This window comes from Leptopilina boulardi, unplaced genomic scaffold, assembly GCF_019393585.1.
Source record: "Leptopilina boulardi isolate dan_hultmark-lab unplaced genomic scaffold, ZJU_Lbou_2.1 LbouV2_332, whole genome shotgun sequence".
NCBI classification, from domain to species: Eukaryota; Metazoa; Arthropoda; class Insecta; order Hymenoptera; family Figitidae; genus Leptopilina; species Leptopilina boulardi.
The window spans coordinates 97,387-115,000 of NW_026137899.1; the positions used below are offsets into that span (position 1 = coordinate 97,387).

General features: G+C 29.0%; 1 protein-coding gene across 1 annotated transcript in view; it reads left to right on the forward strand.

The window, feature by feature from the left end:
* Window positions 1-17,614, forward strand: part of LOC127285440 (tyrosine-protein kinase hopscotch) — a 58,615-nt gene that overhangs the window by 12,681 nt on the left and 28,320 nt on the right. The window contains exons 2-5 of the mRNA XM_051311440.1: window positions 14,768-15,063; window positions 15,154-15,510; window positions 16,591-16,794; window positions 17,022-17,299. Of these exons, the coding sequence (XP_051167397.1) occupies window positions 14,768-15,063; window positions 15,154-15,510; window positions 16,591-16,794; window positions 17,022-17,299 (1,135 nt within the window). The remainder of the gene's footprint in view (window positions 1-14,767; window positions 15,064-15,153; window positions 15,511-16,590; window positions 16,795-17,021; window positions 17,300-17,614) is intronic.

Consider the following 17,614-nt stretch of genomic DNA (forward strand, 5'->3'; position numbering starts at 1 on the left):
GGAATTCAATTAAAAATTCAATTATTCCAAGTTGTAATAAATTAAAATTCATTTATTGTAAATTTTAATCAATTTAAATTTTAGTTATTCCGAATGTTAATCAATTAAAAAGTCAATTAATCCTCATTCCGATCAATTAAAACTTCAATTATTCCAAATTCTAATCAATTAAAAATGTAGTTATTCCAAATACCAATCAATTAAAAATTCAATTATTCAAATTCAATTATTTCACATATTAATTAATTAAAAATGCAATTGTTCCAAGTTTTATTCAATTAAAAACTTAATTTTTCCACATTTTAATCAATTAAAAATTAAATTACTCAAAACTTTAGATAAGCAATTATAATTTTAATGAATTAACATTTTAATCAATTAAATTTCAATTTCTAATTTTAATCAAACAGTAGTTTTAAATAATTTTTGAAAATTTATTCTTGAGTTAAACTTATTTTCAAAAATTTTTTGTTTTCAAACACTGAGAATTTTTCTAACTCAAAAATTATTTTATATATACCTATTTGACTTAATAATTTTTCAAGAATTGAGTTTTCAAGAGTTTTTTAAAAATATTTTACGATTTTAACTTCAGAATTTTACTGAAAATCTGAATTTAAATAATTGCCTAAATAAAACTTCAAAATGAGAAAAAAGAAACTTCCAATTTTTTAAATATAAAAATATTGAAAATTTTGCTGTATTCAATTATTGAAAAGTTAATGTTTATTTAACCTTTAAAGTGCTAGGTGATAAAAAATCACACTCAGTGCTAACCCCGGTCTGTCAGACCGCTATTCCCTTTTTATGTCTTTCTAGTGATTTTAAAGTTTGTAAAGGCAACTAGGGTAACTGCACCAGTGGTGGATCATGCACCAGTGGTGGATCAACTGCGAGAAAAATGGTCATTTGTGTTTACACGTTTGTAAGTAAATGAACCGCAAGTGTCGGTAATTGTTAAGAAAGTTATACAGATCAATATTACAATTTAAAAAAATTTTTAAATTCATCGCGAAGAAAGCAGGACAACAATTACTAAAGTGGTGACAGAAAACAAGAGTTTTCTTCAACATGTAAGTTAAGAGTATATTTTGGAATAGAAAGCTTTGGAGCCATTTTAGGACAATTTTTAATTCTTTTCACAATAGGAGGCATTTCGTTTCATCCCCATAGAGCCCTGAGAACAATATTTACGTCTGTAAGTAGCGCGTGTCCATTGTTTTCGGGTGATCCACGACTGGAACCAAAAAAGTAACAAAATCTAGTGGTGGATCAGTCCTACTTTTCGCCTGTTGACGCATTGTTTTATTGAAAATTTTATGAGTTAAATTTTAGTTAACACTAATTCAAATGTTTATTAATTGTTAACACCTGATTTCAAATTGTTAAATTTTTGTTGAATTAAAATATCCAGAATTAATAAATGTTATTTATCATTGAAACTGAAGCTTTAAGAGTTTCTATTTATTTATTACCAAAAATTCTAATAAAAAGATGATTAATTAACATTTAGTCACATTTTACCTATAGAAATGAAAGAGGAGGGGATATGAATAGGAAAGTGAATTTGAAAATCTGTCCGTAAAGCCTTATAAAAGTTGCAAAACGTCTCAGTCTCGTAATTTTGAAATGCAATGTTTTTTAGTATGATTTTTTAAGTGATCCACCACTGGAGCAATCTATAACCAAGACTGGTGCAAACAGTGATCCAGAATAGGATCATTGACAAATTATCTTTGATGGAGCTTTAAAGTAAACGTAGGTGTCAAAATCAAGTCTAACCTTGAAAGAAATGTCTATTGGAACTATCTGGTCCATAATACTATAAAGAATAACCTCGAATTTGTCTAAAAACAACCTATACAGAACTTCAAAGTCAAAATAAGAAAGTTAAGGGGCTTAACTGATCCACCACTGGTGCAGTTACCCTATTCTGTTTATTCTTTATTCTTTAACATTGAAAAGTCAATTCTTATAATATTTTGCATCAATTCTTTTACTTTTACATATGTTTCCGAATTTTCAAACTTTAGAATGATTTCGATCATGTCTTGAACATTCTTTGGTAAATTCTGCGTTTCGCTGCTTTTCTCATGAGGAAAAATCAAACTCACTGCTACATTTGTTGTGAATTCTCGACGACTAAATTTTAACGGCTTTTTGTAATATTTGAAGGAATTTACTTACACTTACTGCTAACGTCGGTCTGACAGGCCGCTATACTCGAAACATTTATTTATTTTATAAAGTTTATCGAATAAAAAAATTTTGAAACAATTGTTACCTAACAGATTTTCATAAAATATGAAGCTACTGAAAAGCTCAAGTCTTTATTGTACTTTTAAAAAAAGTTACAAGGGAAGAAAGTTTTGTTAGCGGTCTGTCAGACCGGGATAGCACTTTAAAGGTTAATATCCAAGATTAATGGTCAATAAAAAACTTCTTTGCTAACCAAATGAATTTGAATATAGTTGTAGTAGTAGTAGTAGTAGTAGTAGTAGTAGTAGTAGTAGTAGTAGTAGTAGTAGTAGTAGTAAAGTCAGGGAAAAGTCAGGGAATTTTTTTCCCAAGTTTTGCTGGACACCCTGATTAAAATTTTAATTATTTCTGATTTTAATTAATTAAAAATTCAACTAATTTAAATTTTAGTTTATATTGAAAATTTACTTTTTCCATATTCAAATGTATTAACAATATAATTATTCCAAATTTTAGGTAATCAATTAAAACTTCAATTAATTAAAAATTTTAAAAATTAAAAATTCAACTTAAATTTTTAATCAAACAATAGTTTCAAATGATTTTTGAAAATTTATTTTTAAGTTAAACTTTTGTTCAAAAAGCTTTTTAAGATTAAGAATTTTCCTAACTTAAAAATTATTCGAAGTATATTAAGTATAATCGAAGTAATCGAAGTAAGTATTAATCGAAGTATTATTAAGTCAATTTAATAACTGGATAAGTTAGTTAAGAGGCCATATTTAAATAATGTAATGTTTCATGGAGGAGGGAGAGTTAATTAAAAAAATGTCGTGAATGTACAAGAAAATGTGTTACAGGGGGGGGGGGTAAAATTAAAAAAAAAGAGTTAAATAATTTAAGTATGGCCCCTAAGTTATGTAACTTAAATAAGTTTTTTTAAAATAGACATGGAAACTTTTTGATGATTTTAACTTACCTTCTATGGTACCAAAATTGCCATCGGTGCTTATCGTATTGACACGAAAGTTAAATCCACAGGAAATTTTAGTGGCGTCCCAAATTTCGTTGGAAATCCAGTTTTCCCATTTTCCTGGGTCCAGACGATATCCTTTTCTAATGTATTCTTTATTTGTCCTTAACTCTTAATTCCTTAATCTTTTCTTTTACTGATTTTTTCTATGAGCAATTCCTCATAATTTTTTTTGGCACTATATATAGTAAAATTTTGAGAATTATCATCCCCCGATTTCCCACATCACTGCTCTCTTCACAATTTTCACTTTCACTCTCTTCATTCTTTATAAGCGAACACGGTTTCTCTTTTATTAATTCGCAAACGCGACTATACAAAGTTTTTGCCTGCATCTTTTTCCCTACCGCATCCGAAAATTTCTCCCAAATTTCATCATCTTTACTTTTTAATTTTGTCATTTCTTCATCATAAAATAACTTGGACTTCCAATTATTAAAAGCGATTTTTAAATCGCTTTTCGTAATACTTGGTTTCCTCCCGGGTTTTGGAAAGCTCTTTTTCGCAGCCATGTCCATTCATCAAGCTATGCTTGAAGACTGAAGATATTTGGACTCACATAAGCTTTGAAAAAGAACCTCATACGAATTCGCAGACCCTCCCCTAAAAACCACCCCTTCAGTATCCAAAATCGATTTAAGTTTTCTATCGGACTTGAAATGCTAATTTTGTGTACTCAAAAGAATCCGCTGTCGTTTCATTTTGAGTTGAACGATATCGCAGTATAGCAATAAAGCCATATTGCAATAGCGCAATATAGCCCTACATGCACAATATCCTATTTCTCGTTTGATAATCTTTGAGCACTAAATTATAGGCTAGTAATAATTATGATTTTGATGATTTTAACATGTTTTTCTAATGTAGTCCGGCCAGCGGAACGTTCACTCAGTCGAACTAGTGTCTTTTTTAAATAAATAATTAATAAATAAATTTTTTTATATGTTAATCTTTGCGCACTAATTGAGCACTAAATTATAGGCTAGTAATAATTATGATTTTGATGATTTTAACATGTTTTTCTGATGTAGTCCGGCCAGCGGAATGTTCACTCAGCCGAACTAGTGTCTTTTTTTAAATAAATAATTAATAAATAAATTTTTTTATATGTTAATCTTTGAGCACTAATTGAGCACTAAATTATAGGCTAGTAATAATCATGATTTTAACATGTTTTTCTGATGTGGTCCGGCCAGCGGAACGTTCACTCAGCCGAACCAGTGTTTTTTTTAAAAAAACCTTGAGCACAAAAGTCGGCAATATGGTACAAAATTAGCACTAAATGAGTACTAATTAATGGCATATTAAAAATTCATTTTTATGAAAGTGGTTCTGACATCTTCACAGACCTTTTGCTCCATGTTGCTGACGATGTCATTCATACGAAAAAACCACTCTCGGAAATTTCTGCCTTTGCTTTTGAGAATTGCTTAGAAAAACTGAAGACTCTCATACATAGCAAGAAAGATATTGTGCCTCAATTAATTAACGGAGTGTCTCAAATAAAATATTGTTCGCAACTACCAAAACATTTAAGACATCCAGTTAATAATTGTGTGCAAAAAAAGAATTCTTCTTTTACAATCAATGAGTACATTAATGACTCGATTGTAAAAAGCATTAACTTCAAAGGATTATTAATAAGCTCAACGGCAGCAAACAAACACAATCTCATTAATAGAGGGACAATTATTGAAAGTGGAGAAGATCATAAAAAAGAAAGATTTGATTTTGATTGGAAGGAAAATTAATAAAGCTGGAAATTCTTTTAACTAAATTTTAATTGGAATATTGTTCAAATTATCCGAGTTATTTCCCCGAAATTTAAAGTACTTGTGTACTTGAAATTTAAAAGCTTCCATTACCCCACCTTCATTTAAGTGAATTATAAGTAAAGTCGTAAATTAAATGAACCATTTAGTGAGATAAGTGAATAATAATATAAGTGAACCTTAGTAAAGAAATAAAGTGAACATAAGTGAATAAATAAAGTGAACCAAAGTGAATATTGAATCAATATAAAGTGAATATTGAATGAATATAAAGTGAATATTGAATGAATATAAACTGAATGTTTAAGTGAAAATAATAATAATGTAAAAATTGTTACTTGTTGATAGTATTGTGATTTGTTCTTAGTAGGGGCGATAGCCTTATACTGTATTTGGGGACGTAGGGCCTTATCGACTGTTGCAACTAGGGCATGTTCTTGTTGTGTGTCCATGTCTGTCACACATTTGTTAGAACCTCCGCCTTGGTTGGGCACCATAGTTTCGTTGATGTCTTCATGCGGCTCCCTTGCCGTACGAAATAAGTCGGCATTTCTGGACAGCTGCGACTTGTCCCTGGTGGTGGTAACTTCTTTCAGAACCGGATAACCACTGAGGTTCTTCGGGTCTGAACTTTGGCATCGAGAATGGGCCAAATAGATCCACCGTTTCTGATGAATCTTCCGATGCCGAAGAGACTTGATTAAGGTCCATCAAGTCTAAGAGTTCTACACCTGCCGTTGGTGCTGGATCTGGGGTTGCTGTAGGTGCTGAAACTAACGGAAAAGACTTAGACGGTACTGTTCCAGCCAGACCAAGAAAGGAATGAACGGCCGGATGGGGTCTCAGAATGGGTCGTCCTCCAGCCTCACCTCAACCTCCTCCGGTGGTCCTGTAATTCCTCCGTGTCAGTCCCGCTCTGGTAGAAGCGGGTTCCAGGGTGGAGGTGTTGGGATACGGGGAGCCTCCAACCTCACTGTATCATCATCCGAGTCATTCGGACTCTCCGCTGGCGGTGATGGCTCTTGAGGCGCTTCCTCAATGTCCATATCCCCGTTCTTAGCGTCCGACAAGTCAATCACCTTGATGCTCGAAGAGTTTGAGCTGGACGGGGGGTTGCGATTGGCGGGGACCAGATTCTCCTCATTAGAATCCGCCTACAAGAAATCTTCTAGATCTCGCTTCTCCTCACCGGAATCAGAGAGTTGAAGAATTTCAATAATCTCCAAATCCTACTCCGAGTGAGTTGTGCTATCAGGTTCCATTGACTTTACTGTTCTAATAAGACTCTAACTTTCTGGTTTAGGTATATCAGTTTGACCATCTCCTAGACGACACAGATTGACAGATTGAAACATTAAGGGGTATATTTCGCTTGCAAAAGGAAAATATACTATAATGTAAAAGTATCCTCACACATACAAATAAAAACACATGGCGCGGAAATTTTAAAACGAAAACGACATTTTCCACAAAATTAACACGATCAGGAGAAAAAATCAATTAATTATTGACTTACCAATTGTAGAATAATGGCCGTTCTACAGCACAAAAGCACCAAATTTTTCTCTTTTTTTAAATAAAAAACTGTAACCACTGCACTTCTGTAGCGAAAGTAAAAATTTTAAAATAAAAGAAAACGAAGGCACTAAATCAATAAACAAATGTTTAATTAATTACGCAAAATCATTCACTAAATAACCACGAAGGGCAAAACAGATTCGAAAAAATCCAGGAAACAAGTGATCGTCTAGTCACGCGTCTTCGCGAAGCTAGGTCCTTCCTTGTAGGGATAATTTTTCCCACCTTACCAGTTCCCTTCCCCAAATTTAGCATAAGTGGGAGATAAGCACTTTACTCATTTCCCTGCCGGTGAAAGGAAGATAAAATTAATAATTCGAAAATAGAAATCAATATTTTAAAAGGAAAACAAAATCCAATCAACTTTTGGAAAATATCTTCCATGCTTATGAAAATACAAAATATTAAATATTGAAATTTTGAGTAACAAAAATAGTGAATTTTAATTATTTTTGGCATGAGAAACATAAAAAACAATTTTTCAAATCAAATAGCCATATATATATCGCCCTGGGGAACATTCGTGTGATAATTCAAAACAAGAAAGACAGATGACGACACACTTCGTCACATATTATAAATTGAATGATCGAAATTTTTACCTATTAATTTATTTTTTTACCTATTTTTTATTTCTACCTATTCCCATGTGGCGGACATTTTGATTTTGCCTGAAATTTTTTTGAAATAACTACCGGTACTTACTACTGGTAGTGCATATCAGTAGTCACTGCCAAAAAAATTCTTAAGTTTTTCGGAAACAAATTTTTGTTGTATTTCCCCGGAAAAGCTGACTAGAGAGGGAACATTATATAGGTGCTCCTGTCTCGGGTACCAGTCAGGGTCGCCATAATTTTTATCATATTCATAAAAGTCGTTTTAAAAAAGTCGCCCTGCACCTATTTCTCCCCTTAACTTCCCAAATTCCAATTTTTATAATATTGAACTTGCCAAAATTACAGTCGTCAGAATATTTAACTTTCCAAATTTGCAGTTGTCTGATTACAGGAGAAAAAAGAAAATAAACGTCTGTCATAACAGTTTTGATTTGACATCTGTAAAGTAAATATAAAATTTTTCGAAGTACATAGAATCAGCTGTGATGAGGTGACTGACCGCATCAGTGAAGAGAAAATAAAATAAGAAAGATGTCAAGTTAAATCAAATTTGATAGGAGAGTTATGAATATTTCTTTTCATCTAGAAATTGAATATAATAATTATTGAGATTTTTTATATCCTCCTTTTTATTGACATGATTTTTTTGTAAATTAATATGTATCATCTCTGATATTAAACATATTTTTTTGTGTCAGTTCAATGTCATTATATTTTCTGTTTAAAAGACCATTATCATTTAAATGTTTTAACATGCCATAAGTGTTTATTTATAATTTTGAAAAGGATTTTTTTTTAATAATTTTGTAAGTTTTTTTATCAGAGTAAATTGAGATTATTTCAAAATACTACACAGAGAAAGCAACTACAAAAAACGTTTAATATCAGAGATGATACATATTAATTTACAATAAAATCCTGTCAATAAAAAGAGGGATATACAAAATCTCAATAATTATTATATTCAATTTCTACATGAAAAGAAATATTCACAACTCCCCTATCTAATTTGATTTACTTCGACATCTCTCTTATTTTATTTTCTATTTACTGTAACCTTAATTTTTTTTAAGTTACCTTCGGAAGACTAAATTTGAGCTCCAGTCCTGTCATTGAACACGAATAAAAAATAAACTAAAATAATCATAAATAGAAAATAGAATCAAATTAATTTCCTTCCGGAAATAATAAATGGCAGCTCAATCCCGTAGATGGATAATAGTAGATGGGGTGATTCGTTTCTTTTATTTTATTAAAGAAAATCAACAATCAATATTTAATTTATATAAAAAATTATTTTAATATTTCAATTTTAAGGTTAACAATTTGATGCAACTAAATTAAATATAATTTATTCTATAAAGAATAAGGATTCTACATTTGAGATAAGACACACACAAAAAAAATAGGGTTGAATTATCATTTTAAATTAAAACATTTTAAATTTTGATTTTAAATATAGTCCAAAATAGAAGAAAATTAAGAAAGATTATTTTTAGTGAAATTAACCAAATTTAACAGAATAAATCCTATGAATGTTGATTGGAAAGAATTTTTCTTATTTTTTTTAATATTTGTTTTCAAAATATCTCCAAAGATTTTTAAATAATTTTCAAATTGGCTTCATGTAATTTTCGAATTAATTATAAATTGATCCATATATGATAACAAAATTAATCAATATTAAATTAATTATTCAAAAATTTCACAAAATTTGACTTTAATTAATGATAATTTTAAATATTTGAAAATTATCATGTCTTTCATCAATGATTTCACTTTCTAAAATGAAAAATTGATGTTGTTTATTAATCTCGAAGGAAAATTTTTTGCCAACCAAAAAAAAATGATTATTAACACTTCAATCCCGACATAAATTCGTAATTATTGTTGGTTAATAATAAAAATGAAAAAATCTTCTTCTCTTGAATGATGATAAAATTAAATGAATTGAGAGGAAACGGAAATGTTGGAAACTCTTCTTTAAATTAAATAAATTTTTAATTTGGTTTGATGCCAGTTGTTAAATCGTCATAACGCTCCTCCGATATAATTTTTTTGACATATACAAATATTATTACTGAGACTTCAAAGAACATTCTAAAATCCAGATTTATATAATTTTGATTAAGTAAACAAATTAAATGGGCTTTGTCTTCTACGTAGCAATTAAGAAATTCGAGCGATAGCGCAAAAGTATGACGAAACCTTCCAAGATTGAATAAATTTAGAAATTGTTGTTACAAAATTCATAATAATCCAATATTTTCTTGGGTACAATCATAGAGTCCAACAATCAAATTAGTAAGGTTAATAATAAATAGAATAATTTTCTTAAATCTTGAAATCTTCATATTTCTTCGACTCAAACGAAATTACATAAAATTTTAAAAAAGGGGATTTACATGGGGCATTCTATGGGAAATTTTCATTGTGTTAAAGACGGATGTTAATTAACAAAAATAAATAATAACGATAAATAATTCAAAGAGAAATAATAAATATTTAGAAAAAAATACTAATTTTTATTACTCAACAATTCCGCTTATTCGGAAAACGTAATAGCTCTTCGCTAAGCAAGTTAGAAAAAGGTAGTGGACTGTCACCCAGAATGTTATTCATTCAACACCCCCGGGTAGACGGTATTTTATTGAAAACGATTACAAAGAAAGAAATGAGACAATTGCATATAAAGGTAATTTAAATAAATCAAACTTTAATTAACATAAAATAAGAAATCTATTTATTCATACAACCCCCCAAGTGTATACATTCAATTCCCCGATTAAATCTTTAATATAAAAATGATTACAATTAAAAACAGATACTACTTTAAGCTACTTGAATTTTAAATTCAAGTCTCACAAAAATATCATTTATTGTAAGTACAATAAATGAAAATAACCAATAATAAAATAAAGATTTTAGCAACAAGAAAATAATTAGTGTAATTAGAGTAAGTGAGATTGTGTGTGTTTATGAGATTTGGTAATTTTCAAATAGTGTATATAAATTCAGAACCACTCACCTAAATAATAACAATTAAAAATGATATAGAAAAGTATCACATTACTTTTCTAACTCTTTGAGGATTTTAAAACTCTTGGTTGTCATACGACTCCGTGGTATGAGGAAGTCGATCTTTTTACCTTCCTTTATTTTATATAGTGATGCAGTTCGATCAAAACAATCGAGAAATGACCACTTTCAGACGAGATGGTTGCTACTTTATAACGAGGCCTCGTCTTGCTTCATTTTTTATTTCAAGTAGTTTGAAATTGACGAGACTGATCGCAGATTCTTTTAATAATAAAATTAATGTCAAGATAGAATAAATGTAACCTAAAAAGTTACGTCCAGGATAACTATATGTATAGGAGAATGAAAGTAATGTTTAAATAACATTTTTTCAGTTTAAATTTAGCCCATATTATCCGAAGTATAAATTATATTATTACAAAATTTATCAAATCCTTCATTTACGAAGAAAATATTGTTAATTTTGACGAAATTCTTTTTTGGAAAAAAATTTAATTTTAAATTTTCCAAAAGTCATTTTTCAGTGTTAGATTTGATTTACTTAACAATGAATACATTAAGATTTTTATTCAAATACGGTAACATTTATAGATTTTCAAGCCTTATATTTCATTGATTTTTTTTAATTAAAGAAAAACGCATTCTTTGTATTATAGAAAAATTATTATAATTTAATTGATAAACTCAAAGTAAAACAGGTAAATTACAATGAAATGATAAGTATATAATAAAGATAATTTAAAAGAACACTAATGTAATACATACATAAGTACATAAGTAATCTGTGGTTAGGTTTAGGAGGAAACTGTCAAAATGACGAGTTTTTGAATTAAAAACGAGTCGAGAAAAAACAAAAGAACATACGAGCGCATAACATAAAAAGTCCTTGTGTGACGAACATAAAATACACGAGACAGAAGAGCATCTCGTCTCGATATGCATCACTAATTTTATATCTTTGCTTTTTAACAAACTTGTATTATTCTATTGTCCTTGAACAATTATTTCAATATTTCAATTTCTATTCATTAAAAATTCAGGATATTGGGTTCACCAATTCTGAATTTATAAACAGTTAAGTTGAAATATAAACAATTGTGGAGATAACAAATAATAATAATTTATGAATTAAGGATTCTGCACTCTTTATATTGATAACACTCTATACTTGGAAAAATAATCTTCCTTTTTCAACGAACTTTTTATATGATAGACGACTTCACAAATTGTGGAATAACACTTTATAATTTTAGAATAATTTGACAAGCTCTACCCTTACTGAGGGGAGTAAATAGTAACTAATTCTACCACCTTTAGTGGGAACAAAACTTTATAACAATTCTTCCGCCTTCTCGCGGGAAATACATCCGCCTTGCGGGAAATACAAAATAAGACTTCCTTAACAATAATTTGGTGGCAACGATCACACCCATTTGGTATATAATTTTAGGTGGTGGGAGGGTTGATTTTGCAATCAACACCTCGTTGTTTCCATGCAAGTTTTAGCAAAACTTGCATTTTAATCGTGGCGTGATCGGTTCAACCATCTTTATTATCGGTATACTTTATATGTTTCCTCATTTTCCAAAATAATGTGGCAACTCTATACGGTGTATGTTCCACAACTTGTGCAATTGATCGATAATTTAGTTCAAATTATTTCGCAATATGAGGTTCAATAATCTGAATTCATTTGCGATATAATTTTGATTTAGACATTAAATAAAAAAATGAAATTATAAATATTTATTGAATTAATTAGAAATATTATTTGAATATTCTAGTGTCCGAAACTTAGTATGTGTGTGTGTTTGTGTTGTATAGGTGTAGGTATATAATTGACAAAGTATTTGTAACGTTAATTATATTAATATTATTTTTAATAAATAATATTTATCGCCCCAAAAAAAATTGTAAATATTACGGAAATCCGTCCGTAACACATTGAAAATTTTTTTTGTCCGAAACACTTTTTTCCGAAATCTATATGAAAAATAAGGAAATACGTATTTTTTAATTTTTTTATTTGATGAAAATGAAGGAAGTTATGATTTTTTGAAATTTAACGTCAACGAAGAAAGTGTGTTTTTGGAACAATTAAACTTATAAAGTGAGTTTTCTCAAAAGAGACTCTTTCGAGTTTTAATTTTTTTTTGCATTACAATCTCTGATGACTGAAGAATTTTTTTCCCTTATCTGCGAAAGTGGTATTTTTAGTTTTTAAATTACTATTTACAATTTTTTCAGCTTGACGCAACGATTTTTAGTATGTTTTTATGAAAATTAAAAAAAAACAAATGAATGTTAATGGAAAAAGGTTATATTTGTTGAAAAAATGCTTAAATTCTGCGAGCCGTACTAAAAATATTATAAATAGTAATTTAAAAAGTAAAAATACCACTTTCGCAGATAGGGGAAAAAATTCTTCAGTCATCAGAGATTGTAATGCAAAAAAAAAATTAAAACTCGAAAGTGTCTCTTTTGAGAAAACTCACTTTATAAGTTTAATTTCAACTTTTTTGTTGCTTCTGTTATAGGTACGTTATTTTTGAGCACATATTTGAAAAATTTGAGAAAAAATGAATAAATTTCATATATAGTTTAATTTTTAATTTATTAGTACAATAGATTAAAAAATGTTCCAAAAACACACTTTCTTCGTTGACGTTAAATTTCAAAAAATCATAACTTCCTTCATTTTCATCAAATAAAAAAATTAAAAAAATACCTATTTCCTTATTTTTCATATAGATTTCGAAAAAAAATGTTTCGGACAAAAAAAATTTTCAATGAAAATTTCCCATAGAATGCCCCACATAGATTATTCATTATTAAAAAAAAAATTGGGTCTTTATCTCGAAATTTTGTGAAATCATTGATGTAAATCAGACCAGAATAAACGACAAATTTAGAAAATTTAAAAAGAAATTAAAAATTGATCAAAATAAATAACTAATCTGACAAAATAAAATTTATATTCGTAAATTGTAAAATTATCAATTTTACAATGTTACATTACTGATGCGGTCATTCACCTCGTCACAGCTGATTCTATGTACTTCCAAAAATTTTATATTTACTTTACCACTGTCAAATAAAAACTGTTAAGACAGACGTTTATTTTCTTTTTTCTCCGGTAATTAAATTTTATACAATTTTCATATGAATTATTACGAAAAATCTATTTTTTATGTATTCTAATTATAATTATTTAATAAATTTGTAGTTTCTAAAGAAGGCAGCTGCGCTGTCGAAACGTAAACATTTGTTTTATTTCAAACCTGACTCGGAGTGATCGTTCAATTCAAGTTTCATATTTTAACTATGGTGACTGAGTGATAAATTCAATTATTTAATAAAAATTCAAGAAATTATATATTCTAACAACTGGAGATTCGAAAAGTTAATTATTCGGACAAATGCAAATTCGGTAATTTCAATATTCTGACAACTGGAATTTCGGAATGTTAAATATTTGGACATATGGAAATTTGTTAATTTCAAATAAATTCGGAATGTTAGATATTATGGCAAATTAAAATGTGGGAATACAATTATTTTGTCAAATAGAGATTTGTAAAATTAAATATTGACAAATGGAGTGTTTGAAAGTAAAATATTATGGCAAATGGAGATTCCGGATATTCTGTCAATTGGGTTTTGGAGAAAATGATAGCGACCGACCATTCAGACTAATAGTGGGACGTAGCCAAAGGGAGTGCTCTTAAATAGGGTATAGATGCACCTACCTTCAAACCAGAGTATTCTAAAAAATATCTCTTCCCTCCATCTAGCAATGCCTTATAAGGGTTTTCTATGGGTGCCCCTGCCAATCTTGTCAAATGATAGGTGCTGAACCTCGTGTGGTCTTAATTCATTTTGTTAATTTATAACGTTTTCTTAATATTCTATTTAGGTATTATATTTATTCTTTCAAATTTTATTCTAAAAATAAACTTAATATCCTTTATTTTCGTTTTCTTATGACGATCGAGGGAATTAAAATAATAATAATTTATTTCTTTGTATACCCCTTACAGGGTTTTTACAAACTTCTCACTTCGTTAATTACAAGAAAATGTTTCACTCCTTATCTTTTTTTCAACAATTTTAATAAATTTACATATAATCGAGGGAATTATTTATTTATAAAATTAGGAATTAATTGTACTTTTTAACCTGCCTTGTTGTCATCGACTATCCCTCACTCACCCAGCATGTTAGAAATATAGAAGACTAGAAGTCCTATCAAGTAAAAGTTTTTGTAATGTCTTAAAGTAAAGAATCTTGGCTCCATCCGGCGAGCAGATTCGAGAGCATAAAAATTTAAATCATTGCAACTGATTTCTGTTATTTTCTATCGTGCAGTTTCTGACAACAAAGAAAAATTGTTTTCCTTTTCATAAAAATTAATGTTTTAAAATGTCAAGGATGTATTGAACAATGTCACTTACTTTAACTGAGATATGAAATATTTTTCGGTGTATAATTTAAAAACGAAATAATTTTTGTGTTTAAATTTTTTACAGGTCTGCAAACAACTTGGGATTGGACCAATAGCAAGAAATTTATTTTCATTACGAAATTTTAAAAAGAAATATTGGTATCCACCGGGTCATTTGCTCGATGGCAAGGAAGATAAATTTGAATTTCGTATAAGATTTAAACCTTCTTCTTTAAATAGATTAAGGAGAATTGATTCCAAAGCGTATGAATATTTTTTTCAGCAAGTAAGACTTGACGTAATGGAAAATAGTGTATCAGAAATTGTATATGAAAAACACAAATCGGAACTTATTGGGCTTGGTGTCTGTGATATGTATAGGTATACAAATTTTAAAGTATATTCTTTACTTTATAATAGTACTGAATGATTAAATGTTTTTTTAACAAAAAAAAATTATTCATTTTTTAGAGTAATGTTAGAAAAGAAAACATCTCGTGAAAATGTTCAATCAGATTATAAAAAGTATATTCCAAAGGAGTGCATCAAAAGGCATTCTTTTTTTATTAAAAAACCTATTCAGAATTCTCTTGCAAGATTATCGGGATACGATGCACCTTATGTGAAAGAACAATATTTAATACAATTCGAGTCTATGGCTCCGAATTATCCTTGTGAAGATCACAAAGCTCTTTTGCAAAAAGGAACTGACAATACATTGACTCGAGTAACACTCAGAGTTACATCTGAAAAGATAAATTATTGTGAAGTTGACGATAAGTGGATTACACTTTGCACTATTGAAGACCTTTGCACCGTTTCGATGAGGTATGTAAAAATGATATGCATTGTAACGTGTTCTTTTTATACTCTATTATTAACTAATGTAAAAATATGTATATTCTTAATATGCTAAATTGTAACACTATATTTTTACTACTATAAAAAAGTCGTAAACCTCGATAACTTTAACTCATATTTAAAATGACAGAGTATTTAATAAAAATTAAAAATCTCACGATATTAAAAATCTAAAAGCAGATTCCGGATTTACTTACTACCCATCAATCCCGTAAATACGTATCCGTCAACGAAACTCCTGCGTCACACTAATTACAATCATAATTGAACAAAAAAATATAAAATCACAAAAACAGATACATTATTCACTCAAATTTTAAACAGATTACCTCTATGTCATTGGCGACGGACGTAGAAGTATGACGCGGAGTTTAGTCAATTTTCACCTTATCCTTATCTTATTTGGCGATGTTTCTCAGACATAGCTCGCCTTTTCCAAAAAATCTGACGGGCTTTCGTTTAATTCATACTTAAATATTTATTTCACTGAAGTCCTGAAGAGGCTCGCACAACACAAATAAATATAACGCGGAACAAGACTTTTTCCTATCGATCGAAAATCTGACAAATAATTAAATTCAGTAATCGAAACACTCACTATCTATGCGATGTCGACCATAAAATGAAACTCTATCTGACATTATTATTTTGTAACACAATGTGTATAAATTAAAACTAATCATATTCAGTATTAATATGAAACTATTTTTCTTAATTTCATTAAAATATCATAACTTCCATCCTATTGCAGATAGAAAGATGATCCCATAGATTTCTTAGTAAGAATGATAAAATACTGATCAGACCTAAGTGTGAGTGCGAGAGTGCTTATTGGATGTCACATAAGAGTCCTTTTCCTTACTTATGAGCTGATTAACAGTTGATCATTCTTACTGTATGAACTGAGAGTCCCTTAATCTCATATAAAACTCCTTATAATTATTAATAAAAAATATGCTTTTCTAAAAAAATTTGTTTTAAGAATAGATTATAAAATATGAAGGATATCTGTCAGTTTTTTTAAATGTTAAAATTTACTTTTTTCAGTCCTGATTGTACAGTAGAAATAGCTAGGAGAATCGGAATACCTTTATATTTGAAATTTAGTTCGAATGCTTTACTTTTGTCATTTGTATCTGCTCTTGATGGTTACTACAGATTAATTATTACTTGGACTTTTAATTTGTGTCGTGAAGTTATAACACCTAGTTTGGCCTCTCTGTCAAAAATGAAGTGCCACGGTCCTGTAGGGTGAGTAAATTTTAAATATCTACACAGAAAAAAATATAAAATAACTTTTACTATTTACAAAGTAGAACCTAAAATTCGACAAAATGCAAATGATGAGGAGGATAGTAAATGATTTTATTAAAAATAAATTACTATACTGTTATGCCAGTTACCGATTTGAATATTTACTATCTTGGTTCTCAACAACTTTAACAAAGATAAAATTTTTATTTTTTATTGATTCACAGAGGAGAGTTCTCGTACGCAAAACTAAAAGAGAAGCGAGGCAATCGATTCGGGACATATATTTTACGAGAAAGCGAAACGATGTATAATGTTATATATCTCGATGCTTGTGGAAAAGATGGAAAACCAAGAACTCATAGAATAAATCAAATAGGTCCTAATGATTTTATATTATCAGGAACTATACAAAAATTTACTTCTCTTGCTCATTTGCGAAAAACATATCGAGACCCTGATGGGCAACTTTACCTTGGTGAATGCATACCAGCTTCAGAAAATGGTAAAACATATATTTGTTTATAATTTTAATTATGTAAATGTACGGTGTGTCGGAACCAAGTTCATTCCACAGGTTTTGGCACATCAATTTTTCCTTCCTACAAAATTTTCTGAGTAATGTAAAATCAAAAAGAAAAATTTCGTTCAAGAAATTTACAGGAGAAGCGAATTTTTATATTATTTTATGCTTAAACCCTATTTCATGAATAAATTGGTATTCAACCTGTGAGAGTTGTGTGGGATAAATAAAAAAAATTAGTCACTTTACATTAACATTAATATATATATAATTTATTTAATAATCAAAATCAAAGTA